We start from the raw sequence: 24,496 nt of genomic DNA on the forward strand, positions 1-24,496 counted from the left end.
AGTTCCGGGGCTAGGGACTGAATTGGAGTTACAGCTGCTGGCCTACACCACAGCCACAGCCATAGCCATGAGGGATCTGAGCCTTGTCTGTGACCTACAATGCAGCTCACGGCAATGCCGGATCCTTAACCCACTGAGTGAGGCAAGAGATTGAACCCACGTCCTTATGGATACAGGTTGGGTTCATTTCTACTGAGCCACAATGGGAACTCTGAAATGGAATTTTAATATAAAATTTAGGAAACTCAAATACAAAATATTACCAGTCTTATTTAGGCTGAAAAATCACAGCTATTCATTTGTAAGTATTAAAACATAATTCAAGATTTTGTTAATCATTCTCACATGGATTATATTAAAAAGTACGAAAACAAAAACGTGAATTTAATTATAGAGACTCAGACACAATTACAAGGAAATACACATAATCAGAAGGAAAGAGGGAATGAAAAAAAGGAGCCTACGGTAGGTCGTATTAGTCTTCATATCCTTTCAGATAAAATAAAATGTGTGCTTTTTCAATGCAATTCTAGTTTTTAGCCAGAATGTGCCATCTTCTTTTTTTTAAAAAAAGCAATATGAGGGGCCTATGCATCACTAAAATTTTTTGCTTAAAAAGAGGCGCCACTCCAGGGCAGGGTCACTTTTCTGAAGGTGCCATTTGAAAACAGTTTGCAGCTCAGCCACATTATTTAACACTGGACTTCATGAATCCTTAACGCCAACTTTGAGACCTCACAGCTTACAATTATTTGACATCTATTTGCTATGCAACAGATTCCTCATTATATACACTTTCAGCTTTGTTAATGTGCCAGTGATGGAATATAATCTGGCTGAACTCCAGAATTTCTCGGTTAACTACCCATAATGCCTATTCATGTTCCATGGGCTAATGAAATAAACTGTTTAATGAGCTCATGAGACAACTGTAGCCATCTTGGTCTTGCAGCAGTTTATCTACTGTTCTTTTCATCTCATACTACAACTAAAAGATACCCATATTCTTGTCCTGGTTTTCTACTTAATGATTAGTCAGTTTATGATGGTACAGACCACCATCACTGATCAAATCCATATGGCTGGTTAAAAACGTATTTGGGAGTTCCCGTTGTGGCTCAGTGGAAATGAACCAGATTAGCATCCATGAGGATGTGGGTTTGATCCCTGGCCTTGCTCAGTGGGTTAAGGATCTGGCTTTGTCATGAGCTGTGGTGTAGGTCACAAATACGGCTCGCATCTGGCATTGCTGTGGCTGTGGTGTAGGCCAGGAGCTGTAGCTCTGATTTGACCCCTAGCCTGAGAACTTCCATATGCCCCACTTGTAGCCCTAAAAAACCAAACAAACGGGAGTTCCCGTCATGGCGCAGTGGTTGACGAATCCGACTAGGAACCATGAGGTTGCGGGTTCGGTCCCTGCCCTTGCTCAGTGGGTTAACGATCCGGCGTTGCCGTGAGCTGTGGTGTAGGTTGCAGACGCGGCTCAGATCCCGCGTTGCTGTTGCTCTGGCGTAGGCCGGTGGCTGCAGCTCAGATTAGACCCCTAGCCTGGGAACCTCCATATACCGAGGGAGCGGTCCAAGAAATAGCAGCAGCAGCAACAACAACAACAACAACAAAACCAAACAAACAAAAAAATATCTGGCTGAACATACAATATATGTAGAACAAGACTGTAAGAGACTTATTTCTTTTCAGGTTTAGAGTTTCTAAATCCTTTTGTACAATTTTAAAAGAAAAAACCTTGGTGCACAGAAGCTGCTAGATAATTATCACAATGGCTTTGGACAGTTCAGACTATGACAATGCCTTGGATAATATACATTTTCTGCTGGCTGAATAAATGAAACAGAGCTACACCATACCTTTATTCTTGGTAGGGAGTGACCACCACACCCAATAAAGTGCACTTTGGGGAGATCCACAGGTGGGCCCTCAGGTATCCTCTCCCCACTTCAACTACAGAAACTCTACTTTTATTTCTTTTATACATTGAGTTCCTGTGAGAAATTTATGAAGAAAGCAATATATCTACCTATCTATCTATCTGGGCATGGCATGTAGTGGCTTGATATGGGATCTCAGTTCTCAGACCAGGGATTGAACCTGAGCTGCAGCAGTGAAAGCACTGAGTCCTAACCACTAGACTATCACGGAACTCCCAGAAACATATATTTTAATTTAGTAAAGTTCTGATTAGAAAACTGCTAAAAAGGCAAAACAATCTACCACAATCGGAAATATCAGCAGCAACATTTACCACAATTTTTATTATGATAACTCAGTAAAAACACAAATTTTACTGTAGATAAAGAAGAGATAGTGACGACATCTCAAAGTAAGACTGGTCAAGTATTATTACGGCTGATCTTAAGAGAATCTGACTACAGGTAAAAGGAGGAAATAAAAAGAAAATGAAAAGCCTTCTTATACTCCAGTACCATCTTCAAAGTATTACTATAGGAGTTCCCGTTGTGGCTCAGTGGCTAACAAATCCAACTAGGAACCATGAGGTTGCAGGTTTGATCCCTGGCATCGCTCAGTGGGTTAAGGATCTGGTGTTGCCATGAGCTTGGTGTAGGTGGCAGACGCGGCTCAGATCCGGCATTGCTGTGGCTCTGGTGTAGGCCGGTGGTTACAGCTCTGATTAGATTCCTAGCCTGGGAACCTCAATATGGCGCAGGTGTGGCCCTAGAAAAGGCAAAAAGACAAAAAAACAAAAACAAAGTATTATTACAAAGAAGATTATCTAAACTAAATCTTACCTATGTGAGCAAATGAGGTCTTCATTTGCTAACTAGCGCCTCTACAATGTTGCATGTGGGTCTTAGTTTGCTACTCTGTGTAAGCTATGAAATACTTTTTACCAAAGCAGAATTGCCTTAAATGGCTAGAAAAGTTCCAAAAACGTAATCAAGGAGGAGATAAGAACTTTCTTTCCATTAAGCATCTCCCAAAGTAAGTACTAATATATCAAGATTACTTGAAGGGCACATATTTTGTGTCTTTTGTCAACTCCAATTTTTGCTGTCCTGTTTTTCATTTGTTTATTACACTTTCAAAGAAATTCCAATTCCATGGTGAACAGTGAACTATACTCAACTACCTTTACTACATAGTTTTTAAAAAGAAATCTTCTAAAGCCATGATATAAAATGACTGTACTACACTACCTGAAATGCATCTACCCACACAATAATGTGTCCACCTCCCTACCTATCTAATTTGCATCACAGAATATTTAGACTCAAGTCCTAAAAATTCCAAAAGGATTGCTTTGATGTTATGGAAATATGTTTTACATATAACAACTACCATGCTCAGAATTGATATAACATCTTACAAGGACAATTCTAAAGGCTCTAAGCTTTATTTATTTATTTATTTTTGGGCACCCCTGCAGCATATGGAAATTCCAGGGCCAGGGATCTAATCTGAGCCAGAGCTGCCACCTACGACACAGCTATAGCAATGCTGGATCCTTAACCCACTGCGCTGGACCAGATATTGACCTGGTACCTCCACAGAGACAAGCTGGGTCATAACCCACTGCTCCACAGAGGAAACTCCTAGCCTATCTTACTATTTCAGTAGCAGTGTATGCTTTGAAGGGACTGTAGGAGAAATGACAGATTACTTAATGACTGATCAGGGCCCACTAAACTTGGAAGTCTTTTACTTTGTTTCTCAGAATCATCACTGGCTTAGGGAGCTAGGTAGAAACAGCTTTAATGACTGTTCAGAAGTTTACATCTAAGCAGTATCTGCATCCAAGGAAGCTGACCTTGATGCTCCCCACAGTGCCATGTAAGGTTAGAGATTTTTGGATATTGGAACTAAAGAGATGAAAGACAGGGCATTTTTGGGCCTCCAATGAAATGGCCTCTCTGATTGATTTTAGAACCTAAGCCTGGGTAAGATTCTGTGAATGTACTATAAAAAACCTGATCTGATATGATGTTTATAATTTAGGCTTCTGAAGTAATTAGGAAACTATGATCTACTTGCAAGAAGGCTCTTGGTGGATAATAAAGTGGGGGCAATTGTCTTGTTTCCATCTTAGAAAAAATTGCCAGGCCTCTCCATTTAGGAAGGAATAGGGGTCTTCACAGGGTTCTTGCTCTAAGGATGGCTTCTTTATGTCTAACTAAGCATCAAGAACTAGGCCTGTAGTCACTGCATTATTTCAAGCTGCAGAAGGAAATGGGGACAGAGAAAGATGAAGTAGTTACTGAGACACGGAAGTGTTAATCTGATTTTTGGGTCTAAATAAAAGGTTGTGGTTGTGGCAGTACTGCCAGCAGCAGCTTTAGCACCACTACCAATGAAAGTGTGGACACTATGTGTGGATGTCACACTTTTTCCTCAGGGAACCCCACAAAGGGAAATAAAAATGTTTGAAATAGCCTAGAAGTCAAGCTAGCACTTTGCAAGTTCACTTAAGGCCCGTGAGACTAGAATACACTCCTTGAGGGCTCTCTAGATATGAATAAACTCCTTGAGGGCTCTCTAGGTATAAATAGTTCGAAGAGAGACAAAATGGTAAGTAGTAATCCAACATTCTCATTTCTGGAAATTTCTGGTGAATCTATCATAATATCTGGATAAAAAGAAAATATTTATAAACTAATATAATAGTTACCACTGAAACTATAGTTTCAAGTTGGCTAGGGGCAGATCTCCATTTTCGAGGCTGTAGATATCCTCATTTGCTCTTATTATTTATTACTGGAGTGAACTGCAGATTTCTCTTTTAAAACCGAGAAGACATCCTGGCCTTAAAGGTCAACAACCACAGTAACTTTCGCCAAAGTTTCTTACTAAAGTTGACTGAGTCAGATGGCCTCCCTCTAGTCAAGTCACTAAATCAAGAGAAAACAGCTTATTGGCTGAAAGATAACTTTTTAATGATCCTAGGAACAAGTATACATTTTCTGGGACCTTGAGGGCAACATCATCATGCTTCACAGAATCAAATGAGTAATTATTCCTGGGTACATTCAGCCTTGGCATTTAATGGTTATACTATTCGAAGAGGTTGGTTATATCTGAAAGATGAATAGTGGCATTTCATCATGTGCATTTAGTTTACAAGAATATAATATCAGATTGGCAAAAAAGATTTATGAGAAGAAAAATAACTTAAACAGTGCAGAATTCTCAATGAGCATTTAGCCTGAGTGAGTGTGAGATGGGAGATGGGAATCTGACATTCATCCCTCAGGAGGTATTAGCTGCTGTTCTCTCAGAGTGGGCACCTGTCAGTACTGGGTGCTGTTCTATGTTTACATTTGCACCACAGGACTCCTAAAACAAATTTTTTTTTTTACCATATGCAATTTTCACCTTAAATATGGATTTTAGAACCTAAGCCTGGGTAAGATTCTGTGAATGTACTACAAAAAACCTGATCCATATGCTTGTGATGATCACAAAGATAATCAGAACCTGCTCAAATAAGAACACAACACAAATAAGAACAGAACACAAATCAGAACATGCTCAAATAAGAATACAACAAAAATGATGAGACTACACTTTATCAAACCAGCCATCAACTTGGAATAAACTAAATCATCAATAACTTGTAGTTACATATCTTTCGATAGGGTAGAGTGGACACAGCAGCATTTCCTGGCCAAAATGAACCATGGTTTATTGAAAGGATAAGTGTTTAAGGTTTAAGTTAATTTTTGGGAATTTTTCTCACAAATAAAAGCTTTTTTCTCAGAGAACATGCAGGGGTTTACATATAAATGGGCTCATGTGGAGCTCAGAGCTTCCCCTGGTTAAGTGGGGGGGCTGTTACCTTACTTATATCATAATACATGTCTAACAATAAGATATAGAAAACCAGAAAATAATCATTATGGGCTAGCACAATCTATAAAATGCCATCATATCAACAAACATATTATCAATATAATATACATCATATATTATAGCAGATACAATTTTAATCTACAGAAACACCTAAATGCCTAAAAAGATAGATACTTTTAAAATTACTACTTAAGAATTGAATACCACTTGTGAGTAGGATACTAACCCTTTGAAGAAGTCCTGCTTGCTGAGTTTTTCTGACTGCACCAGCTGATACAGTAATTGGCCCATGTGATCCCTGGTTATCTGGCTCCTTTCCAGGGTGGACTCCACTCCCATTCTCACGAACACATGTAGCAGGCCCTGGGCATTCAGCTCTTCCACACACTGCATGGCTTCCTGTTCAAAGAGCAAATAACAACTTACTCCAAAATCTGGATGGAATTCCCAGAATGTTAAAAATATTTTAAAATCTTTTACTTATAACAAAGTCAGTAGAAAACTCTACGAGCAAGACAGTGTTCATACACATATATATGTATATATATATTTAAATATTAATATAGCTCAGTAAAATGCAGACTGATATGGGCAATATTATTAGGCATATTTGAAAACAAAAGAATAGTGCATCTTTATGTGGCTAATAGGTTTTGGTTAACAATTTTTTTAAAGATCACTCAAGGAATTCCCATTATGGCTCAGTGGTTAACGAATCCGACTAGGAACCATGAGGTTGCGGGTTTGATCCCTGGCCTTGCTCAGTGGGTTAAGGATCCGGCGTTGCTGTGAGCTGTGGTGTAGGTTTCAGACATGGCTCGGATCCCGAGTTGCTGTATCCCTGGTGTAGGCTGGTGGCTACATCTCCGATTAGACCCCTAGCCTGGGAACCTCCATATGCCGCGGGAGCGGCCTAGAAAAGGCAGAAAGACAAAAAAAGATCACTTGAAGGATCAGAGCTAAAAATGTGTTTTTCTCCACAATATTTACCTATCTTGTGATTATTTTAAAAACTTGAAATGGCATATTATGAAATAATATTGAAATAGAAATTCAATGTCATGATTCAAAGGCTTCAATGTGGCAACTGAGGTAATTCTGTTTGGTAATTCTGTAATACAACGTATACCTCTATATCTTTACTTCAATTTAGATTTCATCAATTGTTAGTTTTACTTCTCTCTATATATCTAAGAAATTTAACATTCATACAAGAATATCAATAAAACATTATCTGATATACAGTACATTTTCAAAGTTCCACATCTGTCCCCAAATGTCCAGTATAGCTTTGTTGTTGTTGTTGTTGTTCAAATTGAAAACATGACATCATATGCTGTGATGTCTCCTTTAATCTAGATCAGTCCTTTCTCCTTTGTTTTTTTATGACATTGGCATTTATGAGACAGTTGTCATGTGAAACTGTTTCTTTTCTTTATTTTCTTTTGAGGGCTGCACCAAGAGCACATGGAAGCTCCTAGGCTAGGAAATGAATTGGAGCTGCAGCTATCAGCCTACACCACAGCCACAGCAACACCAGATCTGAGTCACATCTACAACCTACACCACAGCTTGCGGCAATTTCAGATCCTTAACGCACTGAGGAAGGCCAGGGATCAAACCCACATCCTTATGGATACTAGTTGGGTTGTTAACTCGCTCAGCCACAACAGAAACTCCAAAACTGTTAGCAGTTGCCAGCTTCGCCACATAGGGAACTTCCTGGTTTGATTCTTTTTATCTTTGAGCTCTCAGCTGAAATGATACCTCCTATAGTCTCTGGGGACTGCCCAATCACTGGCTATCATACCAACCTAATTTTACTTCTCTGCACTGGAACAATGTTTTTGTTTTGTTTTTGTAGTTGTTTATTTATTATCTATTTTTAGGGCAGCTTTGTCTGTATCTCCCATTAACAAGTAAGTCTCATAAGAGCAGACTATGTTGTTGTTCACTATATGCATTACAATAGTTCCACATAGTATTCCTTAAATCATGGCTGGGGCATTTCACGTACTCAATAAATATATATCATATAGGCAAAAACACAGGTTGTTCAGTCAGACAAATACAGGTTTCAATCCAGGCTCTGCCACTTACTTAGAGTTGTGTGAATTAAGGAATGTAACTTAACCTCTCAGTCCTGATTTGCTATCATAGGGTTACTGCAAAGACCACATATAATATGCATATAGAAGTAGTTGACACATTGCCAGACACGAAAACAAAGGCTCAATAAATATTTATTCATATTACAATTAACAATAACAGCACATATTATAATGTTAGGAAAAAAACTTCCTTAGAATGAGCTCTGTAAGCCGTTAGCATGACACACTAATACCTTAAAGGTAACAAGAAAAATTATGGTTTATGCTCTGAAACTAGAAGCCTGGTTTTGAACCTTGAGTCTGCCACTGATCAGCAGTATGACTGAGAGGAAGTTACTTTACCCTTTGCACCTAAGTTTCCTTATTTTTAAAATGGCTATTGTAATAACAGTAACATTTGGAGGGAGTTATGAGGATTAAATTATACATCTAAAATACTTAGAGTAGGAGTTCCCATTGTGGCTCAGTGGGTTAAGAACCATATCTAGTATCCTTGAGGATGCAGGTTCGATCCCTGGCCTCACTCAGTGGGTTAAGGATCTGGCATCATTGCAAGCTGTGGCATAGGTCGCAGATGTGGCTCGGATCTGGTGTGGCTGCGGCTGTGGCCAGCAGCTGCAGTTCTAATTCAACCCCTAGACTGGGAACTTCCATATGTACAGGTTTGACCCTAAAAAGCAAAACAAACAAAACAAAAAACATCCCCCCCCAAAAAAAACCCCCAAAAACAAAACAAAATAGATTAGCACCTAGCATATAGCAAACCCTCACTATGTCTGACATTATTACCTGGTTCTTACTGCCACCCTGCAGGTGCCACTCTGCCTTGTACACTGCACAGTGAAATTCATAAGTTATAGTTGACTGTCCCTTCAGTTGCAGGCATGGTCTAGGGCTAAAGAATCTTCAAAGGATCCTCTTGCTGCAGTTTGGTGTTACTAAAGTATTTTTCTCTCTACACCTCCAGTGTATCACAAGGTCCTACTTTTCCTCTTTCAAAGTATTTGTTGCTCGTTGACTTTCTATATCCTTTAAATTATTTCCAAAGCCAATCTCTACTGCTTTCTTCCTTATTGTTTCTGTTTTTCATCTTTCTTAGTCTTTCCATTTTCTTATAAGGAAATCTTTCATTTTTCCCTATTCCTATGCAAGTTAAAAAAGCTGTGCTGCCAACTTAGAAAAATACGCATTTCCCAAGAATCTAACAAATCACAGTATAGTCTATTTTTTGGCTCCTTCTAGCTAATGTTCATTTATTTTTGCTGCATTTTCAAGAGCCTCTGCAAAGTACTCCCCTCTCCAACTTGCTCATTACGAAAACTTCTTCCTACTTCTAAATACTGGACAATTTCAGTAAGCTTTTGCAAAGCAAAAGTAGTTAATACACCTGACAAATATTTTAAGAGATAAGCCTTTGCTAACTCCAGATCCCTATACTAGGTCCCATTATTTGATCTTTCCTAATAACCTATAGGTCTGTGACCATTTATTATAACTCCAATTTAAATAACTATTGTGGAGTTTATCTAAGGTCTGTCTCCACCTTTAGAATATTGAGTTCAAAGAGAAGGTTACAGTTAAAGAAGGGCAAATTCAAAGCCATGTCTTGAAATATTTCACTTAGGCTGTCTGACCTTGACACATTACTTACTCCTTGTGCCTGGGTTTTCCACTTATGAAATAAAGAAAAAGTAATGTCAGCAATGCTTTATTTATTTGTCCTTCGTTTTTTAGGACCGCACCTGCATAACATGGAGGTTCCCAGGCTAGGGGTCGAATTGAAGCTGTAGTCGCCAGCCTACACCACAACCACAGCAACACCAGATCTGAGCTGCGTCTGCGACCTACACCACAGCTCATAGAAACGCTGGATCCGTAACCCACCGAGTGAGGCCAGGGATCAAACCTGCGTCCTCATGAATACTAGTCAGGTTCATTACCACTGAGCCATGAGCCATGACAGGAACTCCAATGTCAGCAGTTCTTTGAAGTTAATAGGAGAATGATGGTAAAATGATCGTAGAGATAATGACAGGTAATATATAGGGAACCAGGAAAGCCTCATAATGATAACGTGTTATTTTATTTTTTGTTCATTAATATCAAAGTTGATCTGGTTATTCTGTATTTGGAAATGGATTTATACCTGCTCTCCCTTTCTGCCAGGTGATCCTGTGAACTATGGTATCAATTTTAAAGAGCATACTTGGCAGAAATGCATGAGAGTTGTACAAATTGAACTGTACAGGACTTGGATTACTCATTCTAAGTCTCATCAGTTCACAATGACAACTGCTTTAGACCAGAACCAAGTTGCTGTGTCTCTTGTCACAGGGCTATCTGTGTTGTTGCTGCTTTCTTAAAAATTTCATTTACCTTGAAATCATTAATGTGTAGAAATTCATCAATGATAGATTTGGACTTCCTTTCCATTTCCTCCTCTGACAATGCAGGCTTGTCAGGGGCTGACATTGCTGGAATTTCTGGTTTCACTACTAGTGGGATTTAAAAAAGTGAGAAAAATGATAAAAATTATTAAAATGGTAGGATTATGGTTAATATTTACATGCTCTAACACTGTTTCTTTAGTAAAGGGTTACAATACACAAATTTGACAAAGCAAGCCATCTAAAAGCAGGATACATTAACATTTATTTTAGAATCGATATACACTAAATAACTTCATATTCCATAACAGTTAAAAGGTATAGGGATATGATAAAGTTTTGTAATTAGAGCTTCTTTATTCCTTTCTGTTACTTTTAAAAAACTGAGATAGAGCTGATTTACAATATACTATTCATTTCACTGATTCAACGTTTTTCTAGATTACTCTCTATCTCCTTTCGGTATTTTGATTCCTCTCCATTGCTGCGATGATGATGAGCACACGTAGCCTGCAGACTTGTGCACAGAGTTATAGCTATACCGGCCTTTGGTGGCTGCTTGAACATGCCATGGTCCTACCTACTAATACTTTGCTTGTGGTGCTTCTCCAGTGTGGCATGTTCTTTCTCTCTGTGCCACACCTGGCAAACCTTCGGATCTGAGGGAAGACTTCCCTAAGGTCCCTATATGTCAATTCTAGTTGGTCCCTTTGTTAATAAGTAAGGACTCACTTAGAACTCTTTCATAGGATTTTTCTCGGTTTATACTTATACATCTTCTTCTGTAGAGTTATTTGATAAAGTTCTTCCTGATGCAGTAGACTGAAGGCCAAGAGCAGGGGCTGAGTGCCCAGAAGGTACTAGGTGTTCAGGTGCATGTGGGAAAGGAACAAATGACCCAGACAATAAACAGAGAGGGCCACTGTGCTACCTTATTCATTACACACAAGATATTTTCATACGCTATCTTGTTACGTTCCCTGAATACCTAGCACAGGTAAGAAAGCCTCATGTCCTTAAAACTAAATCATCTGAAGTCTTTATCAGCTGGGAGAAGACATTTCAATTTACCTGTGAGATCCGTTTAGAGACTATGGTTAGGAGACATAGTTTAAATTGTGAAACAAACTGAAAGCTATGAAAATGTTATAAAACAACCAGTATTACCTCAGGATTAAGATTTAAAACTACTTCCCTTCGCTGTCATTATCATCATCAAGACATCTAAGACCTTTTACAAACTTTGTATTTATCAGGTAATGTTCTAAGTATTTACATGTCTTAACTTTGCTTTTATTCTTTATGATAATTCTACAGGGTTGGTACACTTACTATCTCTATATAATAGATGAGAAGACTGAAACACAGACAGGTTAAATAATGAGGCAGTTTCTGGTGCATTATCTGAGTTGGGCCTCTGCATACATACATACTAAACACATACATAAACCCCAGAGAGTCTAAGGTGCAGGTAACAAAAGATAACCGGATAGTTTCTCTTTGGTTTGCCCTGTAGTGGCTCAATAGTGTCAGCATTTTCATACACTTGAGGGGCTCTACAAAGGATATGTACTCCCGTGCACAGTGGGGTATAATTTAGGGACCGTGGAAGAAATTCATATTGCTTAATATACAGTAAGAGGACCTCATCGGCATCACTTGCAATAGCAAAAGGGGACAATTTAAAAAGTGCTTGACAAAGGGATACCTGAGAAATGAGAACTACGTTATAAGATTATAAAGATAACCTTTAACTTTTAAGGCAATGGCGCATATTCTGATTCTGAAATCTACTCAGGCACAAAGTCTCCTTTGTTTTTTCTTTTTTCCTTCCAAATTTAAGGCCTAAATCTTTAACTGCTTCTGTTCACATAAAGCCCCTTACCTGACTCCCTGGTTCTGTTCCGGTCAGTCTCAGCACTGCTCCTCTCCATGTCCATGCCTCCCGTAAGCTGCTTCACGGTCTCCAGCATCTCCCTCCTTTGCTCTTCTTGAGACTGATTGTCTAACAGGTCTTTACTGCTGCCACCTCTCATGAAAGTGTTTGGACGAGCTGTTGCAGATGGGAGGGGCTTGTCATTCTTCTCCCTGCCCATGCTTCCACGACTTAAAAGACAAAACAACACTTTTCAAAATAAAGACCACCCCATCCCCTCTGTATTCAAAGACTTTCTAAAAGTATCCAGATTTCTTCGCAGATAACTTTATTTTAAATTGAAGTACAGTTGATTTACAATGTTGCGTTAATTTCTGGGGTAATGGAGTTCCCACTGTGGCTCAGCAGGTTAAGGACCTGTCACAGTCTCTGTGAGGATGTGGGTTCAATCCGTGGTCTTGCTCAGTGGGTTAAGGATCTGGCGTTGCCTCAAGGTGCAGTTGTAGGTCACAGATGTGGTTTGGATCAGATGTTGCCGTGGCTGTGGTGTAGCTCTGATTTGACCCCCATCACAGGAACTTCCATATGCCACAGGTATGGCTGTAAAAAGAAAAAATTTCTGCTGTACAGTAAAGTGATACACACACACATACATTCTTTTAATATTCTTTTCCATTACAGTGTATCATAGGATACTGAATATAGTTCCTTGTATTATACAGCAGGAGCTTGGTATTTATCCATTCTATATGTAACAGCTTACATCTGCTAACCCTAATCTCCCACTCCACTCCCTCCCTCCCCCAACCCCCTCCCCCTTGGCAACCACAAGTCTGTTCTCTATGGCCGTCTGTTTCATAGACAGGTTTACTTGTATCCTATTTTAGATTCCTCATACGAGTGATATCATATGGCATCTGTCCTTCTTACTTCACTTAGTATGATAAACAGATAACTAGATGTGCGAGTCACTAATTATATTCCAAGTATATTTATATAAACAAGCAATGTCAGTGTCTAAAGAGGATGTTAAGATGTGCTTTAGCTTTCTTCTTAAATGTTAAAGGGATACCACTTGAAAATTTTAAATGCCAATGGCAAGTCCTTATTTAAATTTTTAAAAAATTTTTAAGAAAAAAGAAGGCAGTGGAATTCACATTGTTAGTGGGCTAAGAATCCAACTAGTATCCACGAGATCTGGCATTGCTGTGGCTGTGGTGTAGGCTGGCAGCTGCAGCTCTGATTCAATCCCTAGTCCAGAAACTGCCATATGCCACAGATGTGGCCCTAAAAAGGAAAAAGCAAAAAAGGAAAAGAAAAAAAGACCGTAATAAATGTATGACTTAAATGAGTGAAAGGGAAACAGAATACCAAAAGAATGTGGTATCACTCTCTTAGAAACATTACAGTGATACTGTATTTATTCAGAAATGCTGAATAGGCCATCGTCAAAAAGTCTACAAACAATAAATACTGGAGAGGGTGTGGAGAAAAGGGAACCCTATTACACTGTTGGTGGGAATGTAAATTGGTGCAACTACTATGGAAAACAGTATGAAAATTCCTCAAAAATCTAAAAATAGTCCCACTCCCGGGCATCTATCCAGAGAAAACCATAACTCAAAAAGATACATGTACTCCAATACTCATTGCCGCACTATATTCAACAGTCAAGACATGGAAGCAACCTAAATGTCCATTGACAAGATGAGTGATAAAGAAGATGTGGTACCTATACACAGTGGAGTATTACTCAGCCATAAAAAGGAAACAATGGCATTTGCAGCAATATGGATGGACCTAGAAATTATCATGCTAAGTGAAGCTAGTCAGTGATATGCTATCGCTTATATGTGGAATCTAAAAAAAGGATACAATGAACTTCTTTGCAGAACAGAAAATGACTCACAGACTTTCAAAAACTTATGGTTTCCAAAGGAGACAGGCTAGGGAGTGGGGGGATAGGCTGGGGGTTTGGGATGGAAATGCTATAAAATTGGGTTGTGATGATTACTGTACAATTATAAATGTAATAAAATTCATTGAGTTAAAAAAGGAAACGTCGAATACATGAAAAATATTTGGGAACCAAGTAGAATTAAGTTTTTGAATAGCTAAAGTCACACACTTCATTCATTTTAAGAAAAAATCTTCCTATTTTCCTAGCCCTCTTTCAGATAATTCTAATCATCTGGGAAAATAGCTCTTTGGCTCAGGGCAGCTTAGAAGCAGCAAATTAAAAAGAACAAAAGAGAAGTTCTCTTGTGGTGCAGTAGGTTAAGGATTTGGTGTTGTCACTGCAGTGGCTTGGGTCACTGCTGTGGCGTGGGTCTGATCCCTGGCATGGGAACCTCCACATGCCATAGGCGCAGCCAAAAAAGAAAAAAGAGAAAGAAAAAAGACTTAGAGGCATGACAACGATTTAACCACTGTGAAAAGAACTTACACAGTACTTAAAAAGTAGAGCCATCAAGGGAAAGTCATAAGAGGGCCAAGAGCCACAAAGACCTCAATAGCACGACTAATGCTTAATGACAATCTACGTCATCATTAAAAAGCTCATCTGTATCTAAGTGTATTTTGTTTCAAAAGCCCAGGGAATAGTAACACAGTTAGAAAATCTACCTAGCTATACTGATTAAATAATAAAAACCGTAAGTTTGAGAGTTTAAAGACACTCAGTTCTATAAGTGCTTACATCAAAAATTTTGGAGTTCTCATTGTGGTTCAGCAGATTACAAATCCAAACTAATATCCATGAGGATTCGGGTTTGATCCCTGGCCTCTCTCAGTGGGTTAAAGGATCTGACACTGCCACAAGTTGTAGCGTAGGTCGCAGATATGGCTTAGATCTAGCTCTGCTGTGGCTGTGGTGAAGGCTGACAGCTGCAGCTCTTACTGGATCCCTAGCCTGGGAGCCTCCATATGCTGCAGGAGTGGCCCTAAAAGGAAAAAAAAAAAATTATTCTCTGAATTTCCCTGGTGGCTTAGTTAAGGATTTGTCATTGTCACTGCCCTGGCTCAGGTTCCATCTCTGGCCTAGGAACTTTTGCACGCCTTGAGTGTGGGCCAAAAACAAAATTTTAATTCTCTGTTACTCTAAGTCCTCATCCTCTCTCTGTAAACCAGCCAGTGGAACACTTGACTGTACAAATCCCACAAAAATGAAAGTAGAAAGATAGTAGAATACAGAGCATAGTGAGAAATTAAAGACAATCTCAAAAACAACTCAAAGAACAGTGTGACAGAGAAACATATGGGTGGGCTGTCATGCCCTTTAATTCACAGCCTGAGAATGCTAGGTTGACAGCATTCTGAGATATTAGCTTGGAGAGCCCTATACCAGCCTCCAGAGCTCTTGGTGGGCCTGGCTTTCTTAGTGGAGCAAACTATCAGATATTTGTCAAATAACTTGCCCTTCCATTCCACCTCTTCCACAATCTATAATTTCTTTATCTTGGAGGAAATCAACCTCAGGGATGAAAGGAATCTATCCACAGGGACTATCACTATAATCCTTGTGTGTGTGTGAGAGAGAGAGAAAGTGAGAGAAAGAGAGGGAGACAAACAGGCAGAGAGACAGAGACAGTGACACACAGACTCAGGTCAGTCCTGAGCTAACATGGAGACCAGCATTCTTACCTGGTTAAGGTCCGACGGGAATCAAACTCTAAAGGTGTGGATGATGTAGATCCCGAGGGTGCTGGAGGTTGCAAAGCAGAGAATCTGTTTAAACTGGAAGCACTTGACCGTAAGGCATCTATAGGTATTAAGGAGTAAGGAAAAAAATACAAATCACATGACTAAAATACAGCTTCTAATTAATCTGCCTCCTTGGGGTAGGGCACTTCTAACAAAGTGACAGAAATCTCCTTGTCCACAGAGCATACTCTTAGAAGCACAATGTTAGAGGGATTTTGTATGCAAAAAAGAATTTAGGTATATTTGTTCATCACAACCATTCGCTCCTTTAAAAATATAATTAGGGAGTTTCTGTCGTGGCTCAGCAAGTTAAGAACCCAAAATAGTGTCCGTGAGCATGCAGGTTCCATCCCTGGCTTTGCTCAGTGGGTTAAGGATTGGGCATTGCCACAAGCTACAGCGTAGGTCCCAGATGCGGCTCAGTCCAGTGTTACTGTGGCTGTGGTGTAGGCCAGCAGCTGCAGCTCTGATTGGACCTCTAGCCCAGAAACGTCCGTATGCAGGAGGTGCAGCCATTAAAAAAAAGAAAAAAAAATTAAATTATCCTAAGTAGGGTATGGGAATGGGAGTGGTAAACAGGAGAAGGAAGGGGGCAATCAAAAACAGAATAAAATACTCACTTAAAAAAGATAACACAGGATTTGCTGTTATGGCTCAGCCGCATCAAACCCGACTAGTATCCATGAGGACATGGGTTCAAACCCCAGCCTTGCTCAGTGGGTTAAGGCATTGCTGTGAGCTGTGGTGTGGGTCAGCAGGTGCAGCTCTGATTTGACCCCTAGCCTGGGAACTTGCATATGCTGTACACGCGGCCTTAAAAAGACAAAAAAAAAAAGGAAATACTCCAGAAAACTCAGACATCACAAAACATAAAATACAATTAAAAAAAAAAGCTAACATAAATGCTATGATGTCATTTATGTAAAATTATGTGTTTGAGTTTAATTGAACACTATTTTTTTTTTTAATTTAAAGGAAAAAAGGTCAGGAGTTCCCATCGTGGCTCAGTGGTTAACGAATCCGACTAGGAACCATGAGGTTGCGGGTTTGATCCCTGGCCTCACTCACTAAGTTAAGTATCCGGTGTTGCCGTGAGCTGTGGTATAGGTTGCAATGGCGGCTCGAATCCTGAGCTGCTATGGCTGTGTCGTAGGCTGGCAGCTGTAGCTCTGATTAGACGCCAAGCCTGGGAACCTCCGTATGCTGCGAGTGCAGCCCTAAAAACCAAAAAAATAAAAATCTACTTTTAATAAAGATTTTGAAAAAATATTTCAATATAATTCTTTTTCTTTTACAACTCCCTGAAATTAAATGTTTCTGGGTATTAATAATATTTTTCTCAGTAAAATGAGTTTCCCTTTCAATTTGGGGTCCCATGAATTTCTCTAATTATACTGAATGTGTGAACAATAACAGCAACAACAAAGGAAGCTGAGATCAAAGCTTAAAATAACCTAACTGAATTAAAATTTTTTTTCATTTTAAAAATACCTAAGGATCCTTACTAAGGAGTGACCCTTCAAATTATGTTAGAGTGAGACACCAATAAATCTGGGCATGATTAGTCTATAGATCTTTTCCTGAAATGATTGTGGAATGCACTGTAAGACAAATGCTAACATAGCACATCTAAGAGTCCCAGGAAGGGATACCCTATACTTACCAGTCTCACTTGCTTTTGCTCCACCACTGCTACCTTTCCCCCAACTGCCCAGCTGTGCTTTAGGTACAAGCTGAATTTTCTCATCAATGGTGGGCTATAACATAAGTGATCACAAGTCAATAATACGAAATCCTCTAGAATAATAGTTTATGTTTTTTTTTTTTTTTTCCCCCAGTGCAATAAAAAACTTTGCTTGGAATGCCAGTATAAGAAACACAAGTTGGGACTGTTCACATCAAACTGGGATTCCTATGGTCCCTGAAGTACTTTCTGGAATCCAGCTTCCACAAAATACAGTTAGAAACCACTGGCCTGGAGAATGCATTTAGATCCTCTAAGATGGTTTGCCAGTTTTCTAAACATAAGCAGTTTCTAGTGATTCTTCCCTTACAATAATGCCCAATAATTTAAAAAAGGGAAAAGAAAAGGAATATAGAAATACTATGAAATTAACTCATTAATCTCTTCAAGTGATTGTCAGAAAATAAGTCAAAAGACATAAAGATTTTACATTTTAGCAAAGCCTAGAATAGGCTGGGGCAGGGACGGAGAGGTATAATAGGAGCAGTCAATAAAGGAGAGTAAGAAAAGAGAGAATAAGGTTAGGGCATTAAGGTGCCTCAGGTTTAACCCTCTAAGCACAAGCACATCTTCAGTACAAATGAACAGAATTACAACATAAGGAGTTCCATATAGGGAGTTCCTGTTGTGGCGCACTGGAAACAAATCCGACTAGGAACCATGAGGTTGCAGGTTCGATACCTGGCCTCGATCAGTGGGTTGGGGATCTGACGTTGTCGTGAGTTGTGGTGTAGGTCACAGACAAGGCTTGGATCTGACGTTGCTGTGGCTGTGGCATAGGCTGGCGGCTGTAGCTCTGATTAGACCCCTAGCCTGGGAACCTCCATACGCCGCAGGTATGGCGCTAAAAAAAAAACCCAAAAAGAAACAAAAAAAGAATTACAACATAACACATGTCATCCCATAAAATGCACATGGCACAGCAGCTCCTACTGTGGTTCAGTGGGTTAAATATCCAACACTGTCTCCATGAGGATGCAAGTCCACTACCTGGCCTCGCTTGGGGGGTTAAGGATCTGGTGTTGCCACAAGATGCAGTGTTGGCTGCAGGTGCAACTCAGACCCAATGTTGCTGTGGCTGTGACAAAGGCTACAGCTGTAGCTCTGATTAGACTCTTGGCCTGGGAACTTCCATATGCCATGGGTGTGGCTGTAAAAAGAAAAAAATAAAACGTGCACAGCCAAAAGCTGTAAAGTGGCTCTTCCTAACAAAGGTATTACCATATTCTGACAGTGCCTTGCTGTATGATACGCTTTCACACAAATCTCTCCCAGTTAACACTGAATTTGCTAATGGTTTTCAACTTTTTTTTTTTGGCCCGTGGCCTATGGAGTTTCCGGGCCAGGAATCGGAGCCTATCCTTTAACCCACTGTGCTGGGCCAGAGATTGAATCTGGCACTGAAGAGACGCTGCTGATCCTACTGCGCCACAGCAAGAACTCCAAAAGTCTTGAACTTCTAGTAAGATATTTATATAGAGTAACTATAATGTAATTATCTGAATATACACTAAGTTAATCTTTTAAATTTATATATTTTTCAAAACATTAAGGAAGTAATATTGTAGGCTTCATTCCAGGGATTCCTTTTTATAGGGCCCATGCACAGAAACATTTTAAAACACAGACAAATGATTTTGGTTAAAACTGTCTCTTTCTAGAATTGAAGTGAATGGGAATCAAGATGTATTCAGCAATGGAATTCCTTCTCTGAGACTGAAACAACTGGAAGAATATACCAGAATCTTTGAGAATGGGATCCTAGCTGATACATTTTGAAAGGTCTAGAGAGGGACTGTTGTTCTGTCCTGAAGCAAAGCTTTGACAAATCCATAAAGACGCATCTCCTTCCATTTGAGATTTTCAACATTAGCTTTAGATTGTCTTTAGATCTTACTGGCAGGCTGCCAGTTTTAAGAACTATGAATAGTGTATTATAAGTAAGGATCAAACTAGACTTGCAAGTGATTTACAAAACCCACTGGGCTGTAGAAGTTTCCACTTTTACAAAATGTAATTCTGCTTTCTCTGTGTTCTCCAAGGTTCTTCATGCTACTTATAGTGATCAACTTCTGCTGCTGAAAACATCTGCTAAGAGAAAATTCTTTCCTTTTACTGCCCATGGATTCTCAAGAGAAGAAAGAGTATATTAAGTATTATCACAGAATAATTTCTGGTAGGTCTTCTGTAATTTCTTTTACACCTTGGATATAGCAAACCATCATTCCTTTCATGGCCACACTTAAACAGGTACCTGCTTCTTCCTTAGAGCTAAGCATACACTGCATAAAAGCTTGCAATTTAACTACACCGTCTTAAGAATTTTTGTTATCATCCCTCTTATACTAAGCATTTCATATTTATAAGAATTAACCTAGTCACATACTAAACCTTAGTAAACCTAATTAACCTAGTCCTTAGTAAACTTGTAGAAATACAAAGGATAACGCCAGGACAAGTATGTAAGAATACACTTACGGATGCTGACATGTAGAAATGCACCTACACTAAAAACCAACCACCCCATGAAATCTGCAATATGGCTTTTTTATAAGAGAAATAATTTTGAGAGTCATGTTTTGAGGCTGTTTGAAGTTGTGTTTTAAACATCACACTTACCTTAGTGATTTTTAGGAATTTTGAGGGGTCCAGTACCCTACTATTCTTGGCCCCTTGAACAGTATTCCACCCACCTTCATCCACCCTCTGGACACCTAGAGGGAAAAGAGAGTGAGCCAGTCTCTCAACAGTCTCAAATCAGTTTGATAATGAAAGGGTGAGCAGTATCTTCAGCACAGCAGTTCCAAGGAAAAAGACAAAAGGAACTGTTAAAGCACTGCTGACAGTCTCTTTAATACCCACAACATGAAAATATCAAGTAGAAGCACTTTGCTTAAATTGATCTCTCCTGAAACATTACTGACCTAGAAGAAATCAACTGATACAAATGAAAAGGGACTTAGTGCTAGACAGGGGAGGGTTAAATCTAATGTTTATAGGGTTAATGATTAGGATACCTAGGGAGAAACTGAATGGAAATAATTTATTCCAAAGTTTATTCCACTTAATGGTATCATATGACACAGTGTGCCTCAAACATTCCCCCAAAATCTTCTCCAAATGGTTAGCTGCTTAGGCAGAAAACCGTGATTCCTCTTTCTGTCACACTTCACACCTAATTTGTCGGCAAATCTTTTCAATTTAAGCTTTACAATATATTCAGCATTTAGCCCCTTTTAACTACTGCCAACATTACAAATTTGGTTTAAGCCAGCAATGGTCCTCAACTGGGGTAAAAACATCTTCACTGGCGCCCCTGCTTTCATCTTCAACCATTTTCATCATAGCAGCCAGTGTGACCCTTGTAAAGTGTAGGTCAGGTCCTGTCACCTCTCTGCTCAAGACACTTCTGCTATCTACTTCATTCCAAGAAAAAGACAGATTCCTTACAAATGGCCTACAGACTCTAAACAATGAAGCCCCTGCATCTCAGGCCCCATTTTCTATCACTCTCCCCTTACGCCCTTGTTCCAGGCACACTGGCCTCCTTGTTGATCCTCGAAAAGGCTGATTCAGACCCTCCGTACTTATTAGTCCCTTTGCCTAAAATCCTCTTCCCCAGATATCCACATGACTGAACTCCTTCCCTTACTTCATTCAAGTCTTCAGTCAAACAACAACTTTAATAGGCTTCTCAACCTCCCTATTTAAAACTGCAACCTCTACCCACCGAACCTTGCACTCCTAACTCCCTCCCTTTGTTTTATTTTTTTTATAGAACATAGCAATTTGAAAAAAATTACATATTTAAGCATTTATACCCCCCTTCCCCCGTAAGACGTGAGATGCATGAGTCAAGGGACTTTGTCTTTCCTGTTAGGTGATACTCCCTCAACAGATATTCAGTTAATGAATGAAAGACCATCAATCTATCTATCCGAAAGCTTTTCCAATCCTCACAAACTTCTTAATTTTCTCTTTGCTAAATGATATTAATGATCACAAACTGACTTGGTTATTCCTTGTTTCTATGACACAATATCCTAGTACTCCTTCCTCTCAACTGGTTCTTCATCTGTCACTTTTTTAAGAATTCTTTTCTTCCTTTAGTTATCTGTGGACACCTGTGGATTAGGCTTTCATGTTTTTTCCCTCTCAATCTAGCTAAATAGTAAATGAAAGTAATTACCTGAAAGGGCACTGTGCTAGGGACTAAGGTGAGGAAGGTAAGCATGGTGTCCTACAAAATGGAAAAGTACACTTTTTTTCCTGAAGGAGTCATCTCTCAGAGATTCACTATGAGCTGTATAGTGTCTGTGATAAGCAACAGCTAATGGTTCTTGAGTATTTACAAGGTGCCAGGTGCTACACTGAACACTCTACCTATTTTACCTCATTTAATCCTCATGCAAATCCTAGGGGCTATTGTGAGATCCATTTTACAGACTAAATGACTTGTGCAAGGTCATACAGCTAGTATGCAGGAGAGCTGAAACGCAAACCAAGACAGTCTGGCTCCAGAGTCTATGCTCTCCACGCTACCGGAGTATGACCCTGATCACTTAACTGCATGGCAGACAAAACAAGCATTCCCATCTGGACATCATCTCGACATAAACAGGTTTAAAAGAAAAATAATCATTTCCTCTCTGAAAAAGGCTTCCTCTTCCAACATTCCTAAACTTAGTCAACACACTTTCCATTTTCTCAGGTGTAAAGTATCTTCTATTTCATCGTTCCCATTTTTTTCTGTTTCTTCCTTTTTATTCTTCCATGACTAAATCTTACCTCCTTCCGCATAGGATCTGAGGCAACAGCAACAGCAACATTTCTGAGTTCAGTTTACCCCTTGGTTCATCATGTGAAGAGCAACAGACTGGTTTTATGTACACACCTCTAGCATAACATTATTCCTTGGCTCAGAAACATAAAATGGCTCTTTAATGGCAAATCAAGCCAAAAGTTTCTAAGCTGGTTCCATTCTTTCAGAAAAAACATTTTTCCATTCCTTATGAACACTTAAATTTTACTCTAATCAGGCTTATTTATTATTTTAATTCCATGACTAGAATTTTTCCTTCCCTTTCAAATACCAATACCTGGATCAAGTGCCCCTTCCTCAAATAAGAATTTCTTCCAGCTTTCTATCTCTCGTCTTCTGAAATTTAACGGCCTTAGTGGAGAATACATTTCATAATTCATCTATCTTCCATTTGCTTGAAACATTCCCTCTATTAGTTCTGACTTGTCAGATAAACCGGAAGCTGTTAGAGGGAAGGAACTGCATCTTCTACTTTTTTCTCTCTCTCATCAATACTGAGTATACAGAAGATGCTCAACAAAGTCTTGTTGATTACTGCCTTTGATGTGGTCAAAGAAATCATGTTTAGTTCCTATACTCTCTGCTTTTACTCCTAACCAGTCTCCAGGTGAAGCTGCTTCACTTATCAACTGCCACTCTATTCCACGGGTTCAATCTTTCTGATTTCATTTTACATCTAAATATGTAATTCTTAAATATCTGTCTCTTAAACTCCCAAGTTCTCTAACGCCTGGTGGACTCCATCCCTCACCTGGTCTTCTCTTCTCTTTGGTCATGAGCTGCTGGACCTTCCTTTGCTCTTCTTGTTCTTCTATTTTAGCCTCTTTGTGAATCTGTTCAATAGTTTTAGGCCCTTGATCTGCTCTTCGAGATACCCAATTACACTACAAAAGGAGAAAATAAGATTATCAGCCAGATAACTAAGAAGAAAAAGGAAACATTTGAAAACCTATTTTATACTTTCCACTACTGGAAAAGTATAAGATACATACAAAATCTGGTACTATGGCAGTTTTTCATCCGTCTTACACATTGGCACTATGGGTGCAGTCTGGGTGTTAGAGGATGAAGAATTCAATTTTTCTCAATCAACCTGAGCTACTGTATACTGAGTCTTCCAAAAGCTGATGGATAACAACACGGAGTGAGGGACTTGACCCAACTGGGTGTGTGCGTATTAAAATCATTTTGCACTTTTGAAAGGAGTAGAGGGAAGAGGAAACAAGAAAGATCAGGGGAGCTTCCGTCATGGCTCAGCAGAAACTAATCTGACCAGGAACCATGAGGTTGTGGGTTCGATCCCTGGCCTCGCTCAGTGGGTTAAGGATCTGGTATTGCCGTGAGCTACTGTTTGGTCACAGATGTGGCTCGGATCTGGTATTGCTGTGGCTGTGGCACAGGCTGGTGGTTACAGCTCCAATTCGACCCCTAGCCTGGGAATCTACATATGCTTCAGGTGAGGGCCTATGCCCACCCCTCAAAAAAGATCAGGATTCCTCGGCCTTGACTTAGTCTGGTGTAAGGCCACTCAGTTCACAGCAAATTCCACTGCAGTTCTAAATCAAGGATGACTAGCACTTTTCTTCCTCCTATATCAAGGTTCTGGTTTCTATACAGAGTGCCACACCCTCTACCCTTTGGTCATCCTCTCTACTGAGGACAAAACAGGCTGTCTCCTTATGGTTACACTTCTCCCTTTCCTTCCCTACCCAGCTGTAATCTCCACATCTGATATAAACACAAGTGGGTGAAGGCATGGGTGGTGGTGGAGAAGTTTTTAATATTTATTTTGTTGTTGTTGTTGTTGTTGCTATTTCTTGGGCCACTCCCGCGGCATATGGAGGTTCCCAGGCTAGGGGTTGAATCGGAGCTGTAGCCACCGGCCTACGCCAGAGCCACAGCAACGCAGGATCCGAGCCGCGTCTGCAACCTACACCATAGCTCACGGCAACGCCGGATCGTTAACCCACTGAGCAAGGGCAGGGACCAAACCCGCAACCTCATGGTTCCTAGTCGGATTCGTTAACCACT

The 24,496-nt window shown here is 39.7% G+C and overlaps 1 protein-coding gene across 11 annotated transcripts in view; it reads right to left on the bottom strand.

Moving 5' to 3' along the window:
* Nucleotides 1-24,496, bottom strand: part of EIF4G3 (eukaryotic translation initiation factor 4 gamma 3) — a 342,120-nt gene that overhangs the window by 24,908 nt on the left and 292,716 nt on the right. For 10 of the 11 annotated variants that reach the window (XM_047792299.1, XM_047792293.1, XM_047792288.1 and 7 more), the window contains 7 exons: nt 23,217-23,349; nt 20,263-20,357; nt 17,563-17,656; nt 15,840-15,957; nt 12,207-12,427; nt 10,311-10,429; nt 6,050-6,222 (listed from right to left, as the gene is read on the bottom strand). In XM_047792299.1, the coding sequence (XP_047648255.1) occupies nt 6,050-6,222; nt 10,311-10,429; nt 12,207-12,427; nt 15,840-15,957; nt 17,563-17,656; nt 20,263-20,357; nt 23,217-23,349 (953 nt within the window). The remainder of the gene's footprint in view (nt 1-6,049; nt 6,223-10,310; nt 10,430-12,206; nt 12,428-15,839; nt 15,958-17,562; nt 17,657-20,262; nt 20,358-23,216; nt 23,350-24,496) is intronic. The other variant, XM_047792291.1, reaches the window with a different exon arrangement.

Source organism: Phacochoerus africanus, chromosome 8 (assembly GCF_016906955.1).
Source record: "Phacochoerus africanus isolate WHEZ1 chromosome 8, ROS_Pafr_v1, whole genome shotgun sequence".
NCBI classification, from domain to species: Eukaryota; Metazoa; Chordata; class Mammalia; order Artiodactyla; family Suidae; genus Phacochoerus; species Phacochoerus africanus.